The 20,568-nt window shown below is 45.1% G+C and overlaps 1 protein-coding gene across 5 annotated transcripts in view; it reads left to right on the forward strand.

The window, feature by feature from the left end:
* Positions 1-1,069: 1,069 nt before the first annotated feature.
* UBE2F (ubiquitin conjugating enzyme E2 F (putative)) overlaps positions 1,070-20,568 on the forward strand; it is a 67,366-nt gene continuing 47,867 nt past the window's right edge. For 3 of the 5 annotated variants that reach the window (XM_035572084.2, XM_035572095.2, XM_035572117.2), the window contains exons 1-6: positions 1,070-1,208; positions 3,204-3,337; positions 9,473-9,502; positions 12,180-12,245; positions 18,334-18,401; positions 18,718-18,828. In XM_035572084.2, coding sequence (XP_035427977.1) covers positions 3,220-3,337; positions 9,473-9,502; positions 12,180-12,245; positions 18,334-18,401; positions 18,718-18,828 — 393 coding nt within the window. In that variant the 5' untranslated portion in view covers positions 1,070-1,208; positions 3,204-3,219. The remainder of the gene's footprint in view (positions 1,209-3,203; positions 3,338-9,472; positions 9,503-12,179; positions 12,246-18,333; positions 18,402-18,717; positions 18,829-20,568) is intronic. The other 2 variants (XM_035572106.2, XM_035572128.2) reach the window with 1 other exon arrangement.

The raw sequence follows: 20,568 nt of genomic DNA on the forward strand, positions 1-20,568 counted from the left end.
ACATGGAGGTGCTCGAGCGAGTTCAGAGAAGGGCAACGAGGCTGGTGAGGGGTCTGGAGAACAAGTCTTATGAGGAGCGGCTGAGGGAGCTGGGCTTGTTCAGCCTGGAGAAGAGGAGGCTCAGGGGCGACCTTATCGCACTCTACAGGTACCTTAAAGGAGGCTGTAGCGAGGTGGGGGTTGGTCTGTTCTCCCACGTGCCTGGTGACAGGACGAGGGGGAATGGGCGAAAGTTGCGCCAGGGGAGGTTTAGGTTGGATATTAGGAAAAAATTCTTTACTGAAAGGGTTGTTGGGCATTGGAATAGGCTGCCCAGGGAAGCGGTTGTCACCATCCCTGGAGGTCTTTAAAAGACGTTTAGATTTAGAGCTTAGTTATATGGTTTAGTGGAGGACTGGTTAGTGTTAGGTCAGAGGTTGGACTAGATGATCTTGGAGGTCTCTTCCAACCTAGATGATTCTGTGATTCTGTGGTCTCTAGCTTTGCTTTATCAAACCTTTTAACCTGGAGGCTTCTCTAATTGCTTCATTTTGGTTCCCCTATTCATTGCATGCTAAGGGATGGAAGAATTCTTCAACGTTATGCACGTGGTTAAGTTTTATAGGTCACAGTCTGATCTGATTGTGCAAGTTTCTAAAGATCCCAGTGGTGAAATTAGCCCAGACTCAGGATACCCAAGTAGCTTTCACTCAGAAACAGAGGTTCAGGCTGGAAATGAGGAGACATTTCTGCTCAGAAAGAGCAGTCAGGCATTGGGACGGGTTGCCCAGGGAGGTGGTGGAGTCACCGCCCCTGGGGGTGTTCAAGGAGAGGCTGGACGTGGTGCTTGGGGACATGGTTTGGTGGGTGATACTGGTGGTAGGGGATGGTTGGACCAGATGATCGTGGAGGTTTTTTCCAACCCTAATGGTTCTGTGACTTTATGACACAACCTTAATTAACACCCCAGCCCCATCCCAACCCCACAAAATGGCGCCGGGCGGCCGGGGGCTCACCGCCCTCGCGTCGCGCCACCTCTCGCGAGAGCTCGGCTGCTGCGGGCGGAGCGGCGGGGAGAGGGGGGCGGTGCCACCGTGGGGCCCCGCCCACTTCCGGCACGGCGGGCGGGTGGCTGCGGGAGGAGGAGGAGCCGCTGCCGCCGCCCCTGCCCCGGGCCGGCCCCGGGGCTGGCCTTGGCCGCGGCAGCCGGGCCCTGACGCCGCGCTCAGGTAGGTGCCGGCCGCCCCCCGCCGCTCCCGGGCCGGACCCGGCCTCGGCAGCCGGACCCGGGCTGGCCCCGGGCGGCCGCGGCCCGCCAGGCCTCGGGGCCGGGCCTTGCGCTGCCGCGTGCCTCCCCCCCCCCCCCCTTAAACCCCCTTTTCCTTCGTTAACGCAGCCCTTGTCCTCGGGCGGGGGTCAGCGGGGCGGGTCGTCGCCTTTTCTGCCTTTCTGTGGGGTAACGGGAGGGGAAACAACCCCAAAACACCGGGTCTGCCTCAGCTGGGCAGCCAGCATGGATATTTGACACGAATTTTGCCTGGTTTTAATCTGTTTCTGGAACCTGGCGCGTGTACCTGTCAGCCCCGCAGAGCCTGACCTTCCTGTGCACAAAATATATATGTAACACCTTATTATACCTTATTACGCTTTATTATAGCCTATTACACCTTGTCGTGCCCTACCAGGTGCCGCACAGCTGCGCACTGCTTCAGAATGCGGCTTCCTTCCGTTCCGACCCTCGTTATTGTCACCTTCTCATTAATCGTCACCTTCTCCACGTCCAGGTGACGCTTCTGTTCTGGCCTGCCCCCCCCTGTCCTTTCACCAGCACCCTGGTGTCGGTTTGGTCTTTGCTTTAAATCCCCCAGCTTCCCCAAGGACCTGGAGGAGCAGTGGCAAGGTTGGCAGGCCAGGGAGTTTTTTCTCCTACCTGTTTTGTCCGGGACAGAAACAGATAAGCAAGTGAAACAATCGCTGTTGCAGCCGAGCTGATAAACTTGAGGGCTGGCTTACAAGAGTGGAAGAAGCATCCGGATACGTAGGGCTGAAGCTGAGAGAGAAACCTTCAATCGAGCCTTGTCACTTTTCATTTTGCTCATCTTCTTCTCACTGGTTTCCTTCACTTGCCCGTCTGTGTTATGCCTTGGCTGATTCTGTTTCATGCTACGAAAGCTGATGTTGCATGAGCATCCGCTTCATGTCTTGGTACCTGCTACACCGTACCTGTCTGCTCTTCTATTCCAACTACTTTGTGTAAAGGCTGCTGACTTTTTACGAGTTTTTTGCCTTTATTTTGCTCAATTAACTTGTATGACAAAAGGGTAAACATTACTGCAATTTAGTGGTGGTAGGGCCTGAAGGGTATTGGTGTTGTTAGCATTATTTTGGTTTTGGCCACGCTGTTAAGAAGAACAAATTGCCTTCAAGCAGGAGTAGGGGCAGGATGTCTCACGGCACAGGAGGCGGAACATTTCCGTTTGACTTTGGCTTTCTGTTCACCTTTTGTTGCGAGTTATTTATCATCACGGTTACCTTCTGATAGCTGATGTACCAAATATTTTTCTCCATTTCAGCTACCAAATCTCTGTGTGTAATTTCCTCTGCCCTGTGAGGAGTGCTGTGTGTTTCTGCTGTGCAGTTGCAAAGAAAATCGTGCTCCTTGCAGTCCAGACCCCTTCCCTTCCTTGTGTCCTGCTCGCTGGCTCAATGCTCGCTTCCCAGCGCTACGGAGTAGTTCCAGGAACACCCCCACCCCCCCCCAGTTCCTCTCCTCTTGAGCCAGCCAAAAAGTGTTGTTAGGAGGGACATGGGTGAGGATGGTCACAGCGGGGGGATTCTCTCTGTAATTCTTTGGATTCTCTCCACAATTCTTCAGAAGGGCTAATGCGAAGCTGGGGTGTGCTGTGGAGATGGTGCAGCGAAACGAGATTGTAAACAATGATGAAAGCCTGACCTTTCTCTGGCAAAACTGAACTTCCTCTTGGCCTCACATACTGCAACTCCCTCCGCATTCAAGTCTGAAACAAACCCTCATTCTTCAAACACTCTACTCCATCCACGTCTCTAAAAGCAGCCATTAACTGCGTACATCTTGGTCTCTCTTTGAGTGCTGAGAATATGAGCGTAGTTGCAGAATGTGGGGCTGGCTGTAGCCTATTTTTGTATTTTTTTTTCCTTAGTTCTTTGAGTTTTGGTAATCAACTTTGTTCTTATTTCTGTTCTAGACTGAAGGCAGCAGTAATGCTAACTCTGGCAAGCAAGCTGAAGCGGGATGATGGTGTCAGAGGACCCCGTACATCCAGTCCAGCTTCTGACTCGACTCGGAGGGTGTCTGTTAGAGACAAATTGCTTGTTAAAGGTGAAAGGAACTTACACTGAGATGTTGTGGGTTTACAGCTTACAGGTCTCCAACGCTGGGGTAAAATGATTTTCTGAAGTATTTTTAAAGGTGTTAGTGACTTGTTTCATGATTTCGAGTGCGGGGTATGTATGGGCATACATCAAACCTCCAACAGCACACTGGCTGCAGGACAGTGATTTTCTTTGGGTAATGCACAGCATAAAAAAAGCTTCCCCCTTTGCTGAAGAATTAATCCATCATTGGGAACTGTACAGTGTCAAATTATGATAAAATGTTGGCCCATAAGTGTTACTAGATATATAGGAGAAGAGTATCAGATTTTACTTGACAGGAAGGTATTTTTTGAGGAAAAACCATAACAACTGTCTGTGAGAGGAAAATAAATCCTTAAACTAGCACCAGTGTTCTGGTAGTCATTAATGGTATAATAAGATAAGAGTCAAACTTTAAAAAGTGTTTTAAAAAAAAAAAAAAACCTACACAGAAAGATTTTTCTTAGGCCTGGAATCTGGAAGTTGGGTAAGAATTAGAGACTGGAGGGAAAAAGAAGCTACTTTTTGTAGAACCAGGTTGTTTCTGTAGGTTGTTTCTGTAGGTTGTTTCTGTAGGTTGTTTCTGTAGGTTGTTTCTGTAGGTTGTTTCTGTTTCTAGCTGTCTCTGCATTGGGGGAAGAAGAACTTACTTGGTGGCAGTTGTGGGTAAAGGAGGTAGTTGTGAGACTGAATTATGCTCTTTGTAGTAAAATTGAGGACAGCTCTTCAGTTTTGCCGAAGCACAGATAATCTTATATTTAACAATCTGGTGCTGGCTCTTTGCAATTGCTGTGGACCTAACTGCTCACTAGTGGATGTATTGCTGTCACGGTGACTCAGAGCGGTCTGTTGAGACGTTCACGTTTCCTGGTCTTGTTTCAGATCGACTTGAGATCATCACTGATGTATTTGCTTGAATGCTGTCGCTGAGCTGCAGCGTTACTTAAGGCTTTTTGTGGTGAGGGTAGGTTCTGTTGGATAACTGTATGCTGGAGCAGGCTTTCACTGCAACTCTGCTTCCTCAGTGCACTGGAAGCTGCATCAAGTAGACTGTAGGAACAGGATGTCCAAATTTTCTCTCTCTGCATTGCTGCGAGGACAAGGAGTTTCAATTCACTTTAAATTCTGATGTAACTCTTGTGAGAAGTTTGCTTTAGACTTCCAGTTTGGTGTTGTATCTGGACCAGCGCGGTTCCTTTCACAATTGTGTGGTATGGAACTGAGATAGCCTGTTGTAAGCACAACTTCAGGTGGCTGTGATAGATTTGCAAGGAAGTTGGTGGGAGCCCGGAAGAGTAGTGGTAAGGAGAGGCTGTTAGTGATGTTTGGATGGGCTGCAGGTATCAGATGTCAGTTCCAGAAAGGGTGAAAGGCCAAGCTCTGTCTCCTGGCAGCTGTGAATTAAAAACCAGTCTCTCCTATGAAAAGGAAAAGCAATTCTGGTGGAGGGCGAGATGAGAAAAGGCCCCGGGTGTGCTGTCCTTGTTTGCCCCAGCTTTTGTGCTGAGCTTAGCATGGGTGCGAAGCCTCCGACCTGGAAGAACAACGGGCTGTGGTCAGGGGCACTGGAAAGCTGAGCGATTCTTGTGCTTTTTCCATAGCATTCTTGTGCTTTTTCCATAGCATTCTTGTGCTTTTTCCATAGCATTCCTGGATCCTTTTTGGCCTCACGTTGGGCCATAGCTTCTGAGTCAACACGAGAGCAGCAGGCACCAGGTCTGCACAGCACTCACAGCAGTTTACACACAGTGGGCTGTCTTGGAAGCTTAGCTGAGGGTGATTTTGGTGCAGCACCCTAAATCCCACCTCGCTCCGGGAGCTGGCAGTATGGACTTAGGTCTGATAGCTGCCTTCTTGATAACAATGACCTGTGGAGAGATGCTCTCCTCTTCCCAGTCCGTGGAAAGCTGGCGAGTGTCTCATCAGCCCTGCAGGCAGGTGTCTAGGCCAGTTTTACTAGGGATATCACCCAGACACAGCCAGGACCTTTTATCTGGAGGTAAGGACAGTCTTGTTTGTGCTGACGGGGAGCACAGTCTGGGAAAGTGTTGCAGGATCCCTTTGAAGGATGCATTTGTCGCGCTGATAACCCTGCGGTGCTCGGTGGTGCTCGATGTGTCGTGTACACGGGCTCGTAAACAGATCGAGTAGGCGTTAGATGGCCTTGACCTCAACTGCTGATAAATGTAGGCAGTGCTTTCACACTTAAAAACTAAGTGTGGCCAGCTGCACGTGCCTGTTAACTGATAGAGCCTTAGAACAGGGAAAAAGGGATAACGTGGGTATGATTGCATGCTGTGATTGAGGAGGAAAACTCAAAATATTTTTACTGAAAGTGGAAGTACATGAGCTATCAGCTGAATTTTACCAAGTGCTGTCCTCGATTTGGTGCTGGATGCAAATGAAACAGACTTTTAATCCCAATTCTGTGAAAAGGTTGCTCCTGAAATGCTGGTGCCCTTTGTTATTTGTTACAAGCTGTCCCTTTGAGTGCTTACCTGTCCTGTAAGGTTACTTATTCAAGTATCAACCGTGGCTCAGGGTGCTGTGGTGTTGGGTTATGCCATGGGCATGTTCCAGAAGGAAAATCTCTGTCCCTAAAGTTTTGTGAAGGGAAGTAGTTCTGAGATAGCTGGATCTTCCCTTGCAGCTGCTTTTTCCCTGGGGTGATAAAGTCATGGCTTGGAAGCAGGCTGTCCTCCGCTGGTCAGCCCTGCAAATACCAGAGCACGTTCGGGAGGTTAGTGGGGCATGTGCCGCTGGGGTGGGGAACACCACAAATGCGGACCTTGAAAGGCAGAACGTTCAGAAAGGAGCTGCAGACAAGCCCAAGTATTATGTGAGTTTAATATTATCTAATCAACATGGCTACTAAATTGAATCAAAACCAAAGGGCATGCCAGCATGTCAGCAGCAGCCTCGTGCGTGCTTATTGATCACAAAGGCTGTCACTCGAACTGCGTTTTTTTGTTGCTTTGCATCTAAACAGCATCTGGTTTTATATCACCACTGCTGCTTAGTTTGATCGCAAGTGACAGCTTGAGCTAACTTAATTTCTAAGAAAGCAAGTTAGCGTGGTTTATTCCTTGGTCTTCAGCACGCCTGGGTTTGCAACTAGATTTAGGCAACCTGAAAATGTCAGGTGTGTACGTGTACGAGCCTGAAAGAAACCAAGTGGGAAACTGGTCTTAAAAAATGAGGTAGATGTGCACTGTAAATAAAAATTAGGAGAATCCATAAGTTGGCTTTTTTCAAACCTTCAGGTACAGTACTATCCTTTGTCACTATAGTAGGCGAGGAAAATAGAGAGATGAGAATAAAATTGTACTTTCGAGAATTAAAAAAAAAAAACAGAACTTCATTAGCACCCCTGAGGTTACAGGACGAGTTGTTTAGAAAATTCTGCTTTAACTTCTGCACGTTGTGTGACTTACTCACAAAAGTATTTCCTTTTCAATGATGCTTTTATGTCCCCCAGAGAGACATCCCTTATTTTGGGAGAAAACAATGGAAAACTCCTTGATAAATGAGCGACGTATTTATTGAAGGGGAAACCACCAGGTCGCAATAAAATGCTTGCAGCGTACCTGTGATGGATACTGTAGAACCAAAAAGGCATGAGAAGGGCTCAAGTTAATTTGAGGAGGGGGAGAGAGAAGGAAAAAGAACCGTTCACTTTGAATTATTTCTTCTAGGGCTTCACTGACAAGGAGAAGCCTGGGGCAGTGTATCCCTTCGCTTTTACACCTCTGATTTTCAGTGCACCTGAAGCATGAAGCGATGCCTTGCAGAGTGAGAGGTTGCTAACCCCAGCGGCTCATTGTAGTTACAGGTGTCAGGTTGGTGAGTTCAGTAACAGAATACATAGGAGCTAAACGTGGGATTTGGTAGTGGCTTGTTTAAGAACAAACATCTGGAATGAAATGGAGAAGAAAGAGTAAGAAGAAATCTTACTTCATCGAGAACCTGTTGGCGTCAGGCAGGTGGTTTGGCTTCTCACCCTGATCCGTACAGCTGCACAGGTCAGAGGAGCTAGGCATGGAAAGCTGTAAGACAGGTGAGAATTAGGGGACTAACAGCATTTTCCTACTAGGAGCAATGCTTAGGGAATCGAGTTTTTGTTAGAGCTCCAAGGTATTTATCTTCTCCAGCAGCCTTAAAGATGTACGCTAAACAGGAGAGGGGAGTTTGGGACAGAACCAGGAGAAATAAGTGCTGTTGTGGATGAGAAGGCTAATTTCAGTCGAGGAAGCAACACTTTCATTCGGTGCACTTAACGTGCGGCGGGAAGCGTATGTTTGAGTCGTGGCGGGGCGAGTAAACAAAGCACTGTGTATTTGTCCCCAAGCTGAGCTGGGGACGGGGAGCAGAGCAACTCGATGATAGTTTGTGCCTTACTGGGTATAACCTGCACGTGGGTCTGTCGTAAAGCATAAGCCTGCACACATGTCAGTGTGTGTTCCTATTTCTGGACTGAGAATTGCCGTGGCTAGGGAGAATTATTGTTTGTGAAATCGTTTATAAATAGCTCCGGCTGTTTGTGCTGAGCTTTCTCCCATTCTGCAAAGTTCCTCGAGCTGTTTCGGGGCCGTCAGCGGTGTGCAGTCAGCTCTTCCAAAGGCTGTGGTGGGCTGGAGTTCAGCCCCTGCCTTTTTAGCCTTTTGGTGTAGCCTCCGGAGCTGTTAAACCATTCCACGTTGGCATTTGAGGGGTGTACACAGGAAACCCTTCAGTTCTTCAGTGTCCGAGCTGCATCCCGTCCGTGCCGGGGAGGAAAGCCAGTGGGAAGACAGTCAGTTACTGGTTCCAGCAAGTGCACGCAGGGCACTGCAAATACACGTTCCTTGGGCTACTGCAGCGGTGGGTCACCGTCAGTGCTGGTAGGTTGTGTTTCAGATTGCTCCAAATGTTCAGCGTTCTTCCATCCTGCTCTACTGTACGCAGATGTTTTGGGCAGTACATGAATTGTGGGCCTTTTGTCCTTTTTTTTCAGTGGAGACTGGGATTTTAAAGAATGCAATGGTGATTTTTTTGATGTAGAAGTGTGAAACACAAGTCAAATAAGCATCGTGCTTGCTGCAGTGTCCAGCCAGGTTTGGGAAGCACAGATACAAGAAGAGTGCTGGGGAGTTAGTAAGCTGTTAATTGTTTTGAGATCAGTTTGGATTCTGTGCCAAAAAAAACCCCTCCCCATATCGTAAGCTTAATTATAATTTTCTTTAGATGTACATTTTTAAGAGTTGGTGTTCAGATCTCATACACGTCGTTAGCCCAAATTAATAGTTGGTGTCAGTGCAGGCTAGGAAGTGAAGTGAGAAATCAAGCCGGGAAAAGAAAACCTACAGGAAATGCAGATATACACTTGATTAGGTTTCCTAGAACTTGAAAAGTAAAAGGGTGAGGTAGCTTCCTGCATCTTAATCGTATTTCTGTAAAATGTACAAGCAGTTGAAAGTTAGACTTTGGTGTAAAGAAGAGGGAAGAAGCAGCAGGTCTTCCAAAGAGGGCAGCATGGAGAGAGAGGGGTTTAGGAATAAAGGCTGTGGCACCGTGCTTGGAGGCGTCCCCCAAAAGGTGATGTGTAACCCGAGGCAGCCTGTAGCTGCCGGTGGTGCAGGACGTGAGCAGGTTTTTTCCAGGGAGATGCTGCTCCAGCAGGCTGTGCCCCTCCTGTGCTTGTTTCCATCATCGGGCTGGCACCCTGCTTCTCGAGGTGTGTCTGCCCCTGTGGCTTGCAGCCTGCAGGGTTTGGGCTTTTGGTATTTCCGTGCCTTACGTAGACAAGCTGGGAGGTTTGGACGATGCCAGCTTTTGAAATGCCAGCGCTCTGTGCAGCAGAAGCCTGGCGCTCTGCTCTTGGCACAGCTGGACCCTCTCATCGCACCAGGGTGCGCTTGCTTCCTCTGCGGGGCAGAGGAGCAGTTTTAGTAATAAATCGCGTGGCTTAAAGAGAAATTTCAAGGTAATTCTTCAGCGAGGCTTAATTATATTTTAAGTGAAATTTGATTTACGGCATGGTTTAAATTAGATCTGCCAATTTGGGCTTCAAGTATGGTTTTATGCTTGCATAAATAACAGTATGTTTTTTTTCTTTCAACAGAGGTTGCAGAACTTGAAGCTAATTTACCTTGTAAGTATAGCATTTAATGGCACGTGTTTTAAGGGGAAAAGGACCGTTGATCTGATTGTTTTGACTGAAGTCTGAGCGCTAATGATGTATTTGTTAACTGGAGGGCAAGCTGTGCAAAACTCTGCAGCCCAGGTTATCTTTGTTGGAGTCGTGGACCCTTGCTGGTGCCCTTTGGAAGGGGATCCTATTGATCGTCTGGTTACGTTACAGAACCTGACTGCTGGTGGAGTGGCAGCTTCCTTGTCATGAAACCCCCAAAGTTACCTGGAGCCGAAGAGTACACTCACTGCTGTTTCTCTTCTCGTCATTTAAAAAACTCTAAATGCTGATTTAGAGGCAGAGCAAATAGCTAAGTTCTCAGGAAACGTGCTGTCAGCCCGCTGCTTTTTTGGTTATTATGTTATTTATTATGCACGCTCTAACCTGGTGTGCTATTTAAGTGGACATAATAATGAAAAATAATGACAAAAATTAACAAGATTCCTAAAAAAGGAGCGTGGGAGCTACCACGTAGCAGGCTTGGAGGCACTTTGAGAGCACATCACTGGCTCTATGTAACTTCCCCTGGTGCGTGCTCTTATTTCAGAGGAGTCCAGGATGCCTCCCCTGCAGAGAGCGAGGCGTGAGCTGCTCGCTGCAGCCTGCGAGCTCACGTGCAGGGTGCTGCTGTGCTGTGCAGTCACGCTGTCCTGCCCATATGCTTATCTTCCAAAGAAAAGCAGTGAATGTGCCCTCTGATTACACTGGCAGGTAACCCGTGATGTTTCCAGTCTTCTCCATCTGAGAAAAGCTTTGTGAGAAAAGCTTTGGCTGTTTTTTTTTCCCCTCCAGGTTAGACCTCTGAGTGCTGCTTCTGCTCAGCCTCTTCTATTTGCATGCCTCTAGATCAGCTGTCAGGTCTCAAAAATCAGACTTCTCAGTGTGCAGACTGCCTGATGGGAGGAATTGAGGGGGGAAAAATACAGACGAGAAGCAGCAAAAAGGGATGGCGTGAAGGAGCATTATTTATCTCTTCCTTTCTGTCTGCTCTTCTTTCTTCGAGGCAATTACAGACATCTTACACAGTAGTTTTAGCTTTTAACTTTTTTGCTTAGACTCCTCTATGCGATAATAAACTGTTGAAAAATGTATATTGGGGTTTGTAGCTATTACACTGAATGCATTACTAGGGTTTGTGTAAGCTTCTACTTATTTCTGCAGGCAAATAGGATCTGTAGCTTTGCTGCTATTTATCTTCTTGACTAAGGAAAATAAGACAGCCAGCTTGATGGATTCAGAAGCTAAAGGCTGCATAATATGGATAATAATGTATCCATGGATATATGTGTGTTCTGCCAGCTTGACATCTTGTCTGTGCCATAATCCAAAAAGGCCAGCTCTGTGCATGAGAGGCAACTACTTTGTGCCATCAAAAGCAAACAAAGGGCTGTTATGCTCCAAATTTGCATCTGTTGAACTGAAACTACTGACTAGTTTCCTAACAGCCCCCACACAACCTCGCAGATGGATGTTTTCGCTTCTTTTTTCACTTGTTCTTCATTCTCATTATTGTCCTTAAATTCCTCTAGTCTGAGAGTAAAAACACAGGGTTTGTTCTGAACCTTCAGAACTTTTGCTCTGAATGCGTGTTCTTGCTGATAACATAAAAAAGCACAAATATGCAGTAGTTGTACACACACATTTTGATGCTGCATATGCCTGCAGTATCTGTTTGATTTCCAGTCACCTGCTAACTTTTGAACAGTGCAGTAGCTGCAGTCACTCTGGAATCATGCTGTCTGGAGCGCTCAGGTCATCAAATTCAAACAGTTCCTGGCTGATTGCGAAGCCTTGGTAGGAAGAAATGTTGCCTCATGAATTAAAATGTGCACATTGCCAATGCAGTGTTAGTTTGCTAATTAAGTCCTTTTTAACAGAACATTTCATTAATGAAATTCATTATAAAAAGCACTAATGAAACGTAGACTCTTTCCCCCCCCCTTTTATTTTGGTGCAAAACCCTGAAAAACTAATTTACTTTTGAAGAGCTAATTTTTGTAGGGATAGGGCAAGGATCTGACTGCCTGTTAGGAGTCTGAACCTTGCCTTGGGTGTAGTAAAGTAGGCTGACAGTGGCACCCAGCTGGGGTGAGGAACAACTTTGTTCTGTACGTCGTCTGACTTGGGATGGAGCTGTCAGGAAAGCTTGTATCTCAGCACACCTCGTAGTATAAATAAAAGCTAGTAGGAGCAGTATAAATAAAAATAAATATAAATACTTTGCTAGCATAGGGCTGTGGTTGCAAGACCTCTTGGGAACTGCAGTGTATTAGCTATCAAATGTTAAGATGTACAGGTTACTGCTAAAGAATTCTAAGGAAGAAATGCTGCTTCTGTATGCTGACTTCTAGCATCTGGGCAGAAGATAATTCTTTTGGTGTTATCAAGTCCGTGAGACAACGTGGTTTACTGAAAGGAAATAAAGTTCTGAACAGCTCAGAGAAGTGAGGTTCAAGTACTGCAGGTGAGCTCCAACTGTACAGAGAAGAGGCACTTGAAGAAAAAGTGGAGGAAATCAGGTGACTGGAATGCAGGGATTAATCAGGGTGTGAATTTGGAGGATATGAAAGATGATACATTTGTTTTCACACCGATGGAGATACGCTTGTCTGATGCAAATTGCTCTTTTGCTTCACAGGTACATGTAAAGTGAATTTTCCTGACCCAAACAAGCTTCATTACTTTCAGCTAACTGTAATCCCAGGTAATTTTCTTAAAAAAAAAAAAAAAAAAAATTTGCTTTTGTTTCTGTGTGTTGGTGGTTAGGGAACATAACGCAAAGATTGCTTAGAAATACAATAAACTTTCTAATCAAGGAAAGACTGGCTGTAATGCAGTGATTATTTTATAGGGGCAATGGAAAAATTGGGCTGGATGTTGAGTACTAGTTGGTAATAAAAATGCCATTAAAATCAGGCAGGTTCAGTAAGTATTCAGGCCTTATTTGCTAATTTTGATCAAAACCATTTTTTTTCTGAGCCAATTTCAAGTCATTTTATTAGCTGAGGAAAAAATGTGGACTATTTCTAGAGAAATGAATGTTTTACAGCCCTGTTACGTTGCAGATTTATTATCTTCTACCGATTACTTAGTTCTGTAGAGCTGAAAAGGTAGATCACAGGTGTAGCACTGCTGGAAAACTTCAAATCTATGCATGTCTGAAGATGCTTAACAAGTAGGAGTCTCTTCATGTTTGAATGTCCGAGTATGTGGAAATTAGATCTTTTAATATGACTTAAGTATGCTGCAGAGCTTCTGCAGGCAGGTTGTTCAATAAAACAAAGCCTCAGAACTACCTTTTCAGAATTCATCACTTCCAGGTGAGTTTCTTAATAGTAATCAGAAATTATGGAGTTAGCTCATGGCTGTTTGAGAGCAGAAAGCTATGCTTGTGTTCTGTGGGTGAATTTGCGTAGGATTTGCATCTCTCTAAACTTCAGGAACACTTTTTGTCTGTTACCTTTGAGACTCCACAACAATTCAGATGAGAACGCTGATACGTGCTGTACATTGCACACCTAACTCACGTGTGCCGGGATCAGTGTCTCCTTGCCAGCTAATTCTGGTAGATTTTCTGTAGATGTTTATTGACAACAGAACTTGTGTGCAGTATGATGGTCGTTGTGATGGCCTACATTATGCAATTAATGGTTTACGTTTAGTAGAGTTACAGGAATAGTTGTGGTAATCAGTATCTTGGTATCGAATAAACACTAGATGTCACTGTTGCTTCTTATTACCCCCAAATCAAGGAGCGCTTCCTTGGCAGTAGGAATCCTGGGTTATCTTTTAACATATTAATTCATGTGACCCCTTTTGGGGATGGAAAAATGAGTAAGACTGCCCTAGTCTGTATAATGAAAAATAAATGCAGGTGCTATTGTGAAACTTCTAACCCCTCGCTGTACATAGGAGGTGTATTCACACTTAGTCGGTGAGTGTTAGTCTGTTTGCACCAATTCATTGTCCTTCAGTTTGTGAATACTTCCTTGTTATGTTTTGGAAATGAGCTGAATTCATGAATTCATCAGAGCACAAGTCAGGGATGTCTTGAACATGAAGCAATGATGGCTTCTCCTTACTAATGTTAAGGTGTCTAAATACATAATCATTTTATTTGTTTGTTAACTGCTGTGCAGCAAGATGTTGCAGTCGGGAGGCAGCCCTGGAGTGCAATGCATGGGTTCTGTGCTAGCTTCATTGCTGAAATGATCCCAGGAATGAGATGATCTTAATTAACATTTTGTTGCTCTAAATATAGCTGCACAGCTGAAGTCTCTGCAGTTGTAGCCTGAGCGAAGTAAACATCTATTTTCAGGTACAGAATCTTGTGATCGGCTGCAACTTAGCACAGCCCTGTCAATGCAGAGCATGACACGTACAAGAAAATCTTTGTAGCTTTCTAATTACCTTTATTATAGAGAAGTTTTTTGTTTGTTTGTTTTTTTCTTTAGAGAACGCTAACTCTGTTTTCTCTGGGTTAGCAGAGGGGCTGCTAAGTGGTTGTCCCAGAATTTTTCTGGCTCAAGAGGGAAAAAACCCTTGTCTGGAGGCAATTATTTTTGTAGTGCCTAAACAGTGTTGCATGAATCCTGACAGTTAGAAGGCAGAGCCAGTTCTCCTCCTCCCACTTGCAAGTGTCTCTGGCGTTGCACTGCCGAATTACTTGTAGGAATCCTGCTCACACACGTGGTTCTGAAGGGAGCGCTTCTCAAATATCTCTGTGGCTTTCCAGTTGCAGAACGAGAGCTGGGCTCAGCGCAGCTGCTGGTGCCAGGGAGTATCTGATGCCTTCTTGCAGTTTTCGCTGCTCGGGGCTGTGTAGGAAGCATGTGGCAGCCAGGTTTGGTAGTCTGCATAGTGAACTGTTGCTTGCTGGCTCACACCTTTGGGTTCTGAGTTTGTTTATCTGCAGTTAGAAGCTGCATCCTTCCACGAAAAATCTGGTGAAGGTGTGCTGATTGTTTTTAAATTCACGTTTTATGTTTACATTTCTTGTTCTGATCAACATTTAAGCCTGAATTCTGTAACTGCACTTCATAGGGAATCCTACCCCAAGACAGTTTCCCAAAGTTACCATGCAGATACCAACTGAACATGTTTAACATTGGAAGTGCCTTCTGCAGTCTGGCCTTATTTTACTGACAGTGTTGCTGGGCGCTTTGTTTTATGCAGTTGTTTGGAATGTGGCTGGTTGTGAACGGACAATAAAAGAAGCTTCTTTGGGTTTGAATAAAAAAAATAACATCAAGCAGAAATACTTCAGCTCCTTTGTTCTCCACGTCCCACAATAACCTTTCTTAGTATTTAATGTCACAAAATCATTCTGGTGGCTGAGTTTCAAATGAAAATTGACTTTCAGAAAATTTTGACAAGGATGACTTAATTTCACGTAAAAAGTGTTACTTTAACTTGTACTCAAGAAATTTTGTTTCCTTTATGGTACAGCTCTGTGCAGTGCATGATGAGGGGAGTTATAGCAGAGAAAATGGCTAAAAAATAGATTTTATTGCCATAGTGTGTGCAAACTGCGTGTTCCTGAGGCAGGCTCTGCTGCGTTTTGCTGCTGTCTGAAGCAATTGTTCTGTCCCTTGTGTCATCGAAGGAATTGTTCCGCCATTGAAAAAATGCCCTTATGGCACCATTTGCCTCCGCTCTGATTTCTGCACCAGCACCTTTTTGGGTCAAAAGCCAGATGAAATAAGGAGATGGCCGCCTACAACCCAGGCGGTCCTGCTCCGCTTGGAGCCCAAAATTGGAAGCTGAGACGTGGTAATAACCTGGCAGGGGAAGGTGAGCTTGGGTAGCTTGTACGCGAAGAAAACTGGAGGAAGGTATAGAGTTAATGGGATCTCCCAGACGGTTGGGTAGGTTAGGGTTAGCGTGCTTATTTGAGTCGCATTCTTCAGGGAATTACTACAGAGTCTGTTTTCTGTTTTGCATGCCACAAAATGACAAATGTCAGTGAGCGTGGCTGAGCAATCAGCAGTGCTGATTCAAGGAGCTACTGTCAAAAGCACATCCTTTGGGGCCTGCCCTAGTTATCTCGCATTTTCTTTAAAAGCAGCAAAATAACTTAGTGTCTTCACAGCACTTTTAAGCATCAAACCACCTCGCAAACACAAACTAAGATCGGAGTCAGGCTGTTAGTAATGAAACTCAAGACTGAAGTGGGAGGAATGTTAATACAGCTTGAAGGCAGAAATTTAAGCAGCAGGAGAAAATCAGGAGCTCAGACTTGTTCCCTTTTTGGAGAAGTCTCTCATAAGTGGGCAAATTATGAGCTAAAGCTATTTTAATTGACCATTTTGTTTACAGGGCTTTTCTTGCTGTTAACTTTGCCAAAACTTCATTTTTTTTTTGCTGCACAGTTATGTGGCTGAAAAATCAAGGGTTTATGAGTCTGTAGGGACGCAGGGAAGGAACAACCACGTGGGAGAACCTCCGTACCCTACCTGAGATGCCAGAAGGCAACTCCATGATGAAGGGTTAGCTTCTCAGTGCATCGCAAGATCTCTGGCTGGGCAGAGCTGCAAGATTTTGCTGTGAATTTGAGCTTTTGGTAATGAGCAGCGTGTTTTAGTGAAAAGATCTACAAACATACAGGAAGAATCGTTTCAATAAAAAAAAAAGAAGGTAGGGAAGAAATGTTTTACCCTTCAAATAGGAGAGGTGCTCCAGCCCTCTGATACCTTCTTGGCCCTCCTCTGGACCTGCTCTAACAGATCCCATCCTTCTTCTGCTGGGGGCCCCAGACAAGAGCTACCCTGGGCTGTGTCTGCATCGTGGGAGACAGCAGAGAAAGGGAAGAACCACCCTTCAGCTTTTTTTTTTTTTTTTTTCCTCTCCTTGTGCATCTTTTGAGCAATCTCAACAGCAATCTTGCTGCCTGTGCTTTTAGGTGAGGACGCACATTGATTAATGCTGCTGCGCAGGGAGGCTGTGGGCCTGGTGTTTTCGGTGTGCAGGGACGTGGAGCATGGCTTTTCTCTTGCTGTTGGGCTGGCAGCAATCTTGACAGCCTTCTGGCAAGCTCTCCTCCCCTGGAGCCATTTTTGAATGTTTCTTTTGGACAACTGGATTACAGCGAAGATTGATTAAATCTGAGGGTTGCTCTGACATAAGGCACATGCAGCTGCATCCATCAGCAGGCATCTATTTCACATTAGCAGGGGTGGAGCACGAAGGGCTGCTGTGCGCTACGCTCTGAGGCCAGAAAATCCAGGAACTATTGAAACGAAGCCAGTGGAAATAACTTCCCACTGCTGGGCTTTGCGAGCAGCCTTCCCAGAGTTGCTGCTTCTTTTACCTTGCAGCAGCCTTCTACCCATGCATTCACACGTGGGTGTTGCGTGTGATGGCTTAAGCTGGGAAGTGATAGCCTGATAAATGCCTGCGAGCCAAAGGGCAGCCAGGAGGCTGGCGGGAGGCTTCGAGGTACATGGTTTGAGCTGTAACAAGCACTGAATTCCCGTCTGGTGTTGGTTGTGCTGTTACGCTCACCGAAAGAGCGATTTGATTCTTCCCACTAGGGTTTTATGAGGAATGGCATCGTGTGAGTTCCTGCATCCTGGATAAAAGGCTGGTACACGGTGCTAGCTGGTGGATAAAGTGCATCAGCTGCGTCCTACAGGGTAACTCGGTGGTGGCTGGGCTGTTTGAACTCCAGGCAGAATGTTATTCCACTTCCATAACCATTCTTTCTTGCAACAGCATCTTGCCTCAAGTGTTTGGTAGTTTTGGAGCACTTTCATTGAAAGGATATTGGTATAACTTGCCGTTTGTATATGTGGTTCTTTAGAAATGGCTTGCTTTACTCGTTTTTTTTAATCTCTAGTACATCTGGAAACAAAAGATAAATGCTTTGACTTGCCCTTTTTTCCATAAAAATCAGTGCATGTGCAGTTACTTGCTGGTAACGCGTTAGCAGCGTGCCTGAGAGGTCTGCTTAATAAATCAAACACTTCACAATTGAATTGGAGTGGAAATGGAGGATGTATTTGAAAAAACTGTGTTCTGGGCAGGCTATTAAAGTGAGATTTGCAACAGCTAAGGCTTGCAGCTCTGTGCAGGTGGATGTGGGTGAGGAGCTCAGGACCTCAGGAGCTGCAGGCTGACTGACACCTACTGTATTATCTCTAGTTACACCTAACTAGATATCTCCAGAATTCATATTTTACAATCTAGCAGTTCTAATAACTCAGCATCAAGTCTGAGGTTGGCAGAGGCAGGCAGATTTCCCTAACTGATGCATCATCAGAGGATAATTGTCAGCTGGAAGACCTGACTTGCCTTTTCATTGTAGCACGCTGCGAAGCGTGCTCTCGCACACCGTTATTTCTATTAGGGTAAGTAATTGCCAGCTCACGGCTGAGGATGAAGGGGTTGAGCAGGATTTAGCATGCATTGGCAAGCATCGTGTGTAAGCAGCTCCTCCTGAGAGCTGGATTTGGGGTGCCACAAGCCCTGTGGCCATTGTATGGCACAATTTTGTAGAGACAAACATGAGAAGTTCAAAGGTTAGTCTACGTTGGTGTCACCTGGTACTGTGATCACACAGGTCCGGGACGGATGACTCTTCTGATTTAATAATTTCTACTGTACAGGTTTTGGGGAGGGTGGGAAGCACCATGTTCACACTCTTGGGAGTAGCAGGCAGCTAGCATTTTGGTATTTTTAAAAAAAATTTTTGGTGATAAACCAGTGCTGTTTCTTGAATCTTTGTTATGATGTGTATTACATGGCATCCTTTATTTTCTTAGGTAATCATTTTAATGTTTGTTTTTTTCTAGATGAGGGCTATTACCAAGGTGGAAAGTTTCAATTTGAAATTGAAGTTCCTGATGCCTACAATATGGTGGTGAGTATCTGTCATTAATCCAGTAGTCGTTCATTTCCTTTCTACCTAATAGGATGTGAGAGGGAAGTTGGCAGTGAGATTAAGAAAGGGTCTTGTGCCTGTTGATAGATATTGTAGAGATGTAGAAGAATCTTGGTTGTCTGGAACATTTGCAGGTCACCTAAGTCCTGCTTTGAGCTGGGGTAGCATTAAAATTGGATCTGGTTGCTCAAAGCCTTGGCCAGGTGGGGTTTTAAAATCTGAGGATGGGGATTGCACAGCCTCTCTGCGCCACTCTTCCTATGTGTGATTACCCTTGTGATTTTTTTTTTCTTAGGTCAGAATTTCCCTTGTTGCAGCTTGTCTATCACCTCTTCCTTTATCCCCGTGCACCTGTAAGAAGAGTCTGAGCCCTGTAGACCGTCCCTTTAGGGAGGTGCAGACAGCAGTAAGGTCCTTTTGCCTTCCCTTCTCCAGGCTGAACAAACCCAGGTCCCTCAGCCTCTCCTCGTGCTCCGTGCACTGTAGCCTCTGATTAATGTGGCTGGGTGCTGGGCTTGCTCTGGTTTGTCCACATGTACAGTGGCAAGTGGCCTCCTTTTGTGCCCTCTGCCAGTTCTGCTGCTTGTTTCCCAGGCTGCTTAATTAAATATCTTTAAAACAAACACACAAAAAAAAAAACACCACCAAATCCAAACAAGCCTATTTCAGTGGTTATTAAGCAAATAGCCTTCCAGAGGACCTCCAAATGATTGCCATATCTTATTATAGATAAATGGAAAGCTCCGGAGAACTTTTGAAGCATGAGAAATGTTATTTCATTATTATCCTCTACTAAAACTGCAGATCCTGGCAAGGGAGGTGGAGGTACAATTACGATAAAAATAACTTCAGACATTGTTTTCAGAGTTCAGCTGTCAAAGGGAAAAGATAGACTCCAAAAATGGAAAGCAGTTGGGGCATATGTCTGGTTCTCCTGAATTACTCTTGCTGTTCTGTGTTCTGATAATTTGATATGTAAGGAAACTATATTCATTTGAGCATTTGAGTTGCAGTAATTGCATTTAGAGGTATGAATTATGAAGGAAGCCTTACTTTCTTTAAAAATGTTCAAACTAAATGATTTTGCTTGTTTTTGTAACTTTATTTAACATTTCTTCTTTCCGTTTCCTGGCCTCTGGTAGCAGTAGTTCAGAGCTCTTCTTTCAGAGGCTGAAAAACGTGTAGGGGAGGATGCTGGAGAAATGTATCTGAGAAGACCTTTGACTTGGGTTCAGATGCATCAGGCCTAAATCCAGCATCATATATGTGTAGTAGCTGCAGTCACAGCATTGTTAGTTTGTTTATATATAACAGAATAACTGGGTTGGCATTCCAGAAGACGCCTTCACAAGTTTCCTAATGTTCCTTTATTTATAGTCAACAAATGCATGGGACGTGCACTATAGCTTTTAAAAAGGTCCTGCTTGTGGAGGACCTTAGCATTTCTGAGGCAGCTTCATCTCTCCTACTTGATTCTTTGCTTTGGGAATGGGTAAAGAGAGAAAAGTAATGCTCTTTGGAGATTTGGAACTCTATTGCAGTTTAGTGTTTTATAGGGTTTGGTTTTGACCAGTCCCAGTATTTTGGGTGTCTATCGATAGGCTTCTGTTAGTACATCTGGTGTTTCCAGTTGTGTTTCCTTTTGGTTTGAAGCTCCCCTTATAACCTTGCCAGAGAATTTCATGTGAGTTTTACACGCTTGTGTGGTTATGTGCATTACTATAGATATATAGGTGGTCGCTTATATGGATATATAGGTGGTCACTTAAATGTCTGCATCCTTCTGCAAACTTGAATAAACTGAGCCATCACATACCTGAAAAACATGGAGGGGGAACCCTCTGATGTTCTCACCTGCCTGGTTTTTTTTTTAGTCATCCTCAGTAAGAGTTTAACCACTGTGGCAATGATGGGCACAGGGGGAAATAGACAAAATATATATACACTGTTTAATTTCTTAAACTCTTGAGTTTAAGGTATTCACCTGAACAATGCTGTTGCAGGAAAGAACTTGCTACGTGGTAACACAAGAACATGTTAATTTAGATCTGTTTAATTGCTGTAATTAAAAAATCTTCTGGTTTGTTACGGCTCCCTGCTCAACATTGACAGAAAACTTACAGCAAATGTTAACAGATTTCTGAAT

This window comes from Cygnus atratus, chromosome 6, assembly GCF_013377495.2.
Source record: "Cygnus atratus isolate AKBS03 ecotype Queensland, Australia chromosome 6, CAtr_DNAZoo_HiC_assembly, whole genome shotgun sequence".
NCBI classification, from domain to species: domain Eukaryota; kingdom Metazoa; phylum Chordata; class Aves; order Anseriformes; family Anatidae; genus Cygnus; species Cygnus atratus.